The sequence below is a fragment of the Vicia villosa genome, unplaced genomic scaffold (genome assembly GCF_029867415.1).
Source record: "Vicia villosa cultivar HV-30 ecotype Madison, WI unplaced genomic scaffold, Vvil1.0 ctg.002321F_1_1, whole genome shotgun sequence".
NCBI classification, from domain to species: Eukaryota; Viridiplantae; Streptophyta; class Magnoliopsida; order Fabales; family Fabaceae; genus Vicia; species Vicia villosa.
Genome location: NW_026705894.1, coordinates 311411 through 319023, shown reverse-complemented (window position 1 = coordinate 319023; position 7613 = coordinate 311411). Strand labels below are relative to the sequence as shown.

The 7613-nt window shown below is 34.2% G+C and overlaps 1 protein-coding gene across 1 annotated transcript; it reads left to right on the top strand.

The window, feature by feature from the left end:
• The first annotated feature begins 2892 nt into the window (after nucleotides 1-2892).
• LOC131638475 (E3 ubiquitin-protein ligase PUB23-like) lies at nucleotides 2893-5558 on the top strand. The gene is made up of 2 exons (XM_058909033.1): nucleotides 2893-3639; nucleotides 3736-5558. Exons 1-2 carry the CDS (start codon nucleotides 3248-3250, stop codon nucleotides 5303-5305), a joined length of 1962 nt encoding a protein of 653 aa, XP_058765016.1. The 5' UTR covers nucleotides 2893-3247; the 3' UTR covers nucleotides 5306-5558.
• The last annotated feature ends 2055 nt before the right edge of the window (nucleotides 5559-7613 follow it).

Genomic DNA, 7613 nt, shown 5'->3' with positions numbered 1-7613 from the left:
GCATTACAACTTCCATATAATTAAACAATACTCATGTCATGCCATAAAAAGGAACGTTAAACCAAATTATTCAGATCATCATGTTAACATAGCAGAATTATCTTTAACATCCGAATAATGAACAACCAAGTCATGTAATTAAAACACAACATAAACAATCCACCCAAATAAAAAAAGAGTTTAACAAGTAACTCTAAACAACGTCCCCAGTTTTACACGACCAGAGCACGACACGGACCCGACTAACTCTAACGAACTACTTGACGAGCTAATCCTCACCAAGTACAAGAGCTACTCCTCAATCTGAAAAATAACAACAGTAAGGGTGAGTCTCATTCACATTTAACCAATGTTATAGGATATAGATAATAAAATATCAATCACATCTTATTCACCCAATTACAGTTACGATCAGATTCAAAATCACACAATTAGCCACAACCAATACACAATCACACTTATTATAATATTGGACAACCTTCCATTCATGTTATAATAACACAAGTAGCCTAATGCAATGCAACTACATGCATGTGGTACCAAAATCTGGGATAACCCATCTCACCGATCCACCATCATCAAGGATACGGCAACACCCACTCACTAATTCAACACAATGGGAATTAGCTACCACTGATCCACCATCGTCAAGGATCAGCCACATAATGATTATGAAATGCATGTATCAACCATAACATGCTCATCACCCACATAAACCAACCAAATGTCATAATCATCAACCAACAATAATCAATAGCCACACAAAATCATGCTATTTCCCAACCATAATAAAACACATATTTTATACCAACAATATATGTATAACAAACACCAATTATAACCACAACATCATAACAGGTAAAACATCCAATAATGTACCTGTACGCATAAACCACCACAACCAAATAAAATCGAGTGTTTTTAAAATAATTTCGAGTCACTACCCAAAACACTATTTTATTAGGTAAATCATTTGATTAGCTTTACTATGCTCAAAACAGCACCAAAATCTGATTTACGGTTCAAAAGTTAGGAGTTTTCAAAGTTAAGAGAATTTAGAAAAAGTTACGCAGAACCCGGTTCCTCCCTACGTGGGAACCGGTTCCTGAAATCCTTTAGAAACTCCTCTATGATTTTTACTACTAGGAACCGGGTTGTACCTACATGGGAACCGGTTCCTGCTGTACAGAAATCCTTCGCTTCTGGTTTTTACTACTGGAACTCGGTTCCTCCCACCTGGGAACCGGTTCCTACGCTGCCGTGACAGAAAATTACCATTTTTCCAACATCGTATCGACTCGAATCCATACCAATTCTCACCCAAATGCATTATAACACCAAAACAGCAACCACAAACACCAAATAACACATTTATAACACATTTTAATCATCCAATTCACACCATACATGATCAATACAACATTATTAATCAGTTCTCCCAAAACCTAACATCTCTACAACCTAAGCATAACTCAATTGACATGAACAACATGTTCAATTCTATCCTACTACCTATAACCCCATAATAGAAGATAAATGGAAGAGTCCCCATTACCTGAAGATTGATTCTTCGCTCTTCCTCTATCGCACTTCTCTGCTCCTCTTCTCTTTTCACGTTCAAGCTTTTTCTCTTCTCCTTGGTTCTATTCTTCTTTTCTCACAATCCCTCTATTTTGTGAAAAATAAAATAAAACTATTTTAATTAGTAATAGGGCCTACCAATGCATCCCCTCTTTACTAATCACAACTCAAGCCCAATTGCTTAATTCCTCAATAATTCTCAATAATTCCAATAATTCCCCATAATTCAATTAAATTGATTTTAAATTAAATTATGAAAATATGGAGTGTTACACATTCTCTCCAAAAAGTGTAATTTTCACACAAAAGGGTCTCACTGGGCGTGCTAATTTGTTTATTAGTGTTTTTAGTAAACAATCACAAATTTTAATTCATTTGCAGGATCAAACTCGAAAGATCCTAAAGGACACTTTGTGTTAAGCATTTGAGAAAATGTATTAGTGCAAAAAAAATTCCAATGTATAGGTTCGAAGAAGGGCTTAAATGAATAAAGCAAATAAAGAAATATATAACACTAAAGAAATTGGGTAAAAAATGCTTGAATTAAGAATGAGACGCAAGTTCATACATTTCTCACAAATTCATTATCTTTGTGATTCGAATGTGTGAATTTTAAAGAAAACAAAACGAAATGAGAACATTGATTATAGAAACAAAATATACTTATGTACTAGGTACATTACCAACCGCCAACAACATTTTTCTTTTCAGAATTCGACACTTATCTCGTTACGTGGACTTTTGTCTTCTAATTTGTTTCCATGTGATGGCTATTGAACTTCTTCAAACCGTTATTGTTGTCAAAAAACTTCTTCAGGTCATATAACCACATGTATCGAAAAGGTCCACCTGTCGAAGCTATGATTAGGTGTCGAAAACGTTACTTAACTATCTGCATTTAGCATTTATATCCATCTCATATCTCACATTCATATCAAAATACTGAGTTGAAAATCTCAGACTAACTAGAATAGACGTAATGACGATTATACTTCCGCAACACATACATTTTGAAAGGCTACGTTTATATTTTGATACATGTTTAAATAAAAAAATTAAGAATAAAATAACATGATTTCTTAGCATATAATAATATAATGTTATTTTAATTTTTCTTTTAAAATATCAAATATATATTAAATTATTGATGTAATTTTCTAAAGTACTCCCTCAAAATTTTTTAAAAAAGAAGTCGAAAACAAACCTAAAAAAAATAAATATAAGAGGTTAAAAAAAATTGAAATTAATCATGTAATCAATGATATAAGGAGACTATAATAGTCAGACCATCGTTTAGGTTGGAACTTTCCGAGTAACTTTCCTAGTAATTCATTGGAAAGTCATAAACTCAGAGGCAGACATGTGCCATTAATAACTGAAAAGATATGAAATACATTCAGCGGCAGAGAATTGATGGCAAACCTTATCTCATCAAAAGATATGAAATATATTTGAGCTCAACTCCATTGGGAGAATCAATTCCCGTAATTGCCATTGGGAATGAGTTTGACCTAGTTGATGCTAGAGCTGATCTTATTTTGGTCCTTTTCTTTGAAACTTTCACTTAAATATATATTCTCCATTTTCACGTGTTGTTGAGTTTGTTTTGACAAACTCAGTGGGGTTTCCAAATCAATCTTCTTTATTTTCATAACAATTAGGAAAGATGACGCATATTCTAACCCAAATTTGGGGATGGGTGGTGCAGCCAGAAGTGTGGAGATTTGTAGGCTTTGCCTCGGCTGTTGTTGGACTCGTCTGTTATGCTCTAAGCTCTTCCTTCAACTATCTCTTTGGAGATTGGAATCTCTTGAAGATTTTTCTTTACTGCGTTTTCAGTTTCATCATCAGCCTCATGATTTTCTTTGCAAAATTATTACAACACTCCACAAGTCTTCGGTTCAAAGCTCATACAGCATTTCTTGTACTAGCAATCACATCTGCCTATTCCTTTTTCTTCGACAAAGTGGTGAATGGGAAACCAGATCTATATAGCCTCATTTCATATGCTGCCTTTGCTATCATGTCACTCAGCCTGTCGAGGCAAACTCCTTCCGGGTTCGTAATCGATCTTCTTTACTTCTTCCTTGGATGTCTAATTGTGCTACTCATGAAGATTAAATTACAGTTATTTTTTGTTGGAGCCGGTTTCAGCTACTGCCTTATTATTCTCCGATCTTCCTTTTCTTCAATAGACGCTGAAGCAAATAATCCGCACTTTGATCTCCGAGATGGAAATTCGGTGGTTCTTTCTATTAATTCTCTACAGCTCACCACTACTGATATTGCTAGTGCTGCTAGCAATAACAGTAGCATCGGTTCACCAGAATTGGTGATCACAGCTGATATTAGTAGTATGATGGAACAACTCCAGACATTTGTAACGGAGCTTCGGCGCAAAAATTCAAATTTCATTCAAATGGTCTTGGAGTATGGAAAAAAATATGTTGAGGAATACTCTGAATTGGTGGTAACCGACCCTAACTTCATGATGGATGCACTGAAGCCAGAAACCATCAAAGGCCTCGAGGAAACAGCAACAGCAAAGGTTATGATGAGTTCTGGATTTGAGAAAGATTTTTCCGATGTGCACATCAATTGCCGTAGGGAATGCTTAAAAGAGTGCCTATTGCATAGGTTATTTGGGATACAGAAGCTCAGCATCGAGGGCGTTCGCAATATGCGATGGAATGTCCTCGAAGCCCAACTTGAGAAATGGATTAAAACTTATGATTCTGATTCTTTAGATTCACCTCATTTGCTTATTCAATCCCTCAGAAAGCTCAAAACAATAGCCTCCGAGAGCGAAACAAATCGACGGTGTATCGAATCTGCCGGTGCTGTGGAGTTCTTAGCATCAATAGTAACAAAAAACAACACAAGCTGTTCAATAACAGAATTAACGGAAACTACCATTCTCGATGATGATGGTGATATGGAAGGTTTTACCTTTGACTTTAATATTGGTGCAGAAGATAAAGCAGTAAACATCCTTTACAATCTTCATTTAACAGATCAAGGTTTGAAAACTCTCTTGAACTTCAAAAATGGAGAATTTTTAGAATCATTAATTAGATTATTGCAAAAGGGTAGCTACGATTCAAGAACGTACGCCGTTTTTCTGTTGAAATCTATGTCAAAGATTGCTGATCCATCAAAACTAGCCAATCTAAAAACTGAGTTTTTCGTCGAACTAGTTCAGCTTCTTAAAGATCAGATATCAAAAAAAGCATCAAATGCCACACTACAAACGTTAATTCAACTCGTTAAATTTGGGAGAAATAGAATGAGAGCAGTGGAATCAGGCTGTGTTCAAGTTTTGATAGAACTTCTTTTTGATTGTAAAGAAAGGAAGCCATGTGAGATGATTTTGGTGCTTTTGGAGATGTTATGTCAATGTGCTGATGGAAGAGCTGAGCTTTTAAGCCATGGATGTGGTTTACCTATTGTTTCAAAGAAGATTTTGAGGATTTCAACAATGGCTACTGATAGAGCAATGAGAATTCTTCTATCTGTTGCAAGATTTTCTGCAACACATATAGTTGTTCAAGAAATGCTGGAAATAGGTGTTGTTGCAAAGCTTTGTTTGGTTCTTCAAGTTGATAGTGGAAATAAGGTTAAGGAGAAAGCAAGGGAGATTCTTAAATTGCATGCAAAGTGTTGGAGGAATTCTCATTGTGTACCTACTCAATTGCTTGCTTCTTATCCATCATCAAGTGCTTGATACAACAAAGTTTATCAGGCCAATTTTGTTACTTGTTTTAATTTCATTTGCTTTTGTAGTTTTATGATACCTTGATAAGATAAGATTTTCATATAATGGTTTGTTAATTTGTTTTGGTGTACCCTAATTTAAACATATATGTATATGCACATCTATGGCGTGATTCTCATCTCTACTAAGGATATGATAAATCTTTTACATATGATAACTACATATTTGTCAATCATGGTACAATTTAATTTGCTGGTTAGATAACATATTAATGGATTTTTTAATTATAATTGAGATAAAAGTAATTTAATATATTTATAGTTTATTATATATTTAGAGTTTTTTGTTTAGTCTATTTATGTTAGTCTAGTCTACTTATATTTTACTGTCTATATTTAGTTTAGTTTATATTTAGAGTTGTCTTTGTTTATTATATACAATTAGTTTAGTCTATTTATATATGTTTGATATATTCTTAGCGTTATTTTTGTATTTTTAACTTGAAAAATGCTAAGAACACTCTCTTTTTAACATTCTCTTAAACACTCACTCTCTTATTGGTTGAAACATGTGTGGGTCCTACCACTTTATGTGGGACCTACTTTCAAAGTGAGGGACCCACACATGTTTCAACTAGGGGTGGAAATAGGCCAGGCCGATAACAGGGGCCTACAGGCTAGCCTATATAGGCTCAGGCCAGGCCAAACATTATTTTTAAATAGAAAAGGCCTAGGCTTTTTTATAAGCCTATTTAGTTAAAAAGGCTAGGCCTCAGGCCCTAAAAGAAGCCTTTTAAGCCTATCAGGCCGGCCTATTTAAATAAATATAAAATACTTTTTTTATTATCATTATGTTATGTTTTATACTTTGAATTAAAATACATAAATAAAATTTGGTTATCTTTAAGAACTTGTAAAAATAAGATGAAAACATCTGATGAACATTGTTTTCATAAGTTCTCTTAAACAAATAGTCTTGTAAAACTTATGCTAAGAGGTAAGTTAAAATAAGTCAATGCAAACAAATTTTTAGTCTCTTGATCTTTTAGTTAGTTAGTCTATTTAAATATTATTTTAATTGCTTATATACATATGTCTAAAACAAATAGGCTTTTATATAGGCTAGCAGGCTAACCAGGCCTTCGAAAAGGCCAGGCTCAGGCCTAAAAACTAAGCTTACGACAGGCCACAGGCCAGACTTAGGCTTCAGTTTTTTTGACAGGCCAGGCTTAGGCTTGGCAAAGCCTAGCTCGGCCCAGCCTATTTCCACCCCTAGTTTCAACTAGGGGTGGAAATAGGCCAGGCCGATAACAGGGGCCTACAGGCTAGCCTATATAGGCTCAGGCCAGGCCAAACATTATTTTTAAATAGAAAAGGCCTAGGCTTTTTTATAAGCCTATTTAGTTAAAAAGGCTAGGCCTCAGGCCCTAAAAGAAGCCTTTTAAGCCTATCAGGCCGGCCTATTTAAATAAATATAAAATACTTTTTTTATTATCATTATGTTATGTTTTATACTTTGAATTAAAATACATAAATAAAATTTGGTTATCTTTAAGAACTTGTAAAAATAAGATGAAAACATCTGATGAACATTGTTTTCATAAGTTCTCTTAAACAAATAGTCTTGTAAAACTTATGCTAAGAGGTAAGTTAAAATAAGTCAATGCAAACAAATTTTTAGTCTCTTGATCTTTTAGTTAGTTAGTCTATTTAAATATTATTTTAATTGCTTATATACATATGTCTAAAACAAATAGGCTTTTATATAGGCTAGCAGGCTAACCAGGCCTTCGAAAAGGCCAGGCTCAGGCCTAAAAACTAAGCTTACGACAGGCCACAGGCCAGGCTTAGGCTTCAGTTTTTTTGACAGGCCAGGCTTAGGCTTGGCAAAGCCTAGCTCGGCCCAGCCTATTTCCACCCCTAGTTTCAACCAATAAGAAAGTGGGTGTTTGAGAGACTGTTGAAAAGAGAGTGTTGTTAGCACTCCTCTTTTAACTTTTATCCTTCATATGAAAATTTTAGACACTTTCTACTTTTTTCCCCTTCTCTTAGTTTGGTTCTTATCATTTACCGTTGTAAGGAAATAAAATTATTCCAAGCAAAATTTGGAGATCTGAGTCGGTCCTTTTTGAAATTATTATCTTGATTTTACATTTGGAGTTATAGTATTGGAAGTAAAAACTTCATGTTAAATGTAGTTGAATCTATCCTAAAAATTAATTTAAAGGTTCCATTCATATTTAGGCATTCAACAATCCAAGAACTTAATAATATAAAAATTCAAACAAGTTTCAACAACATCATAAAACTTCAATATC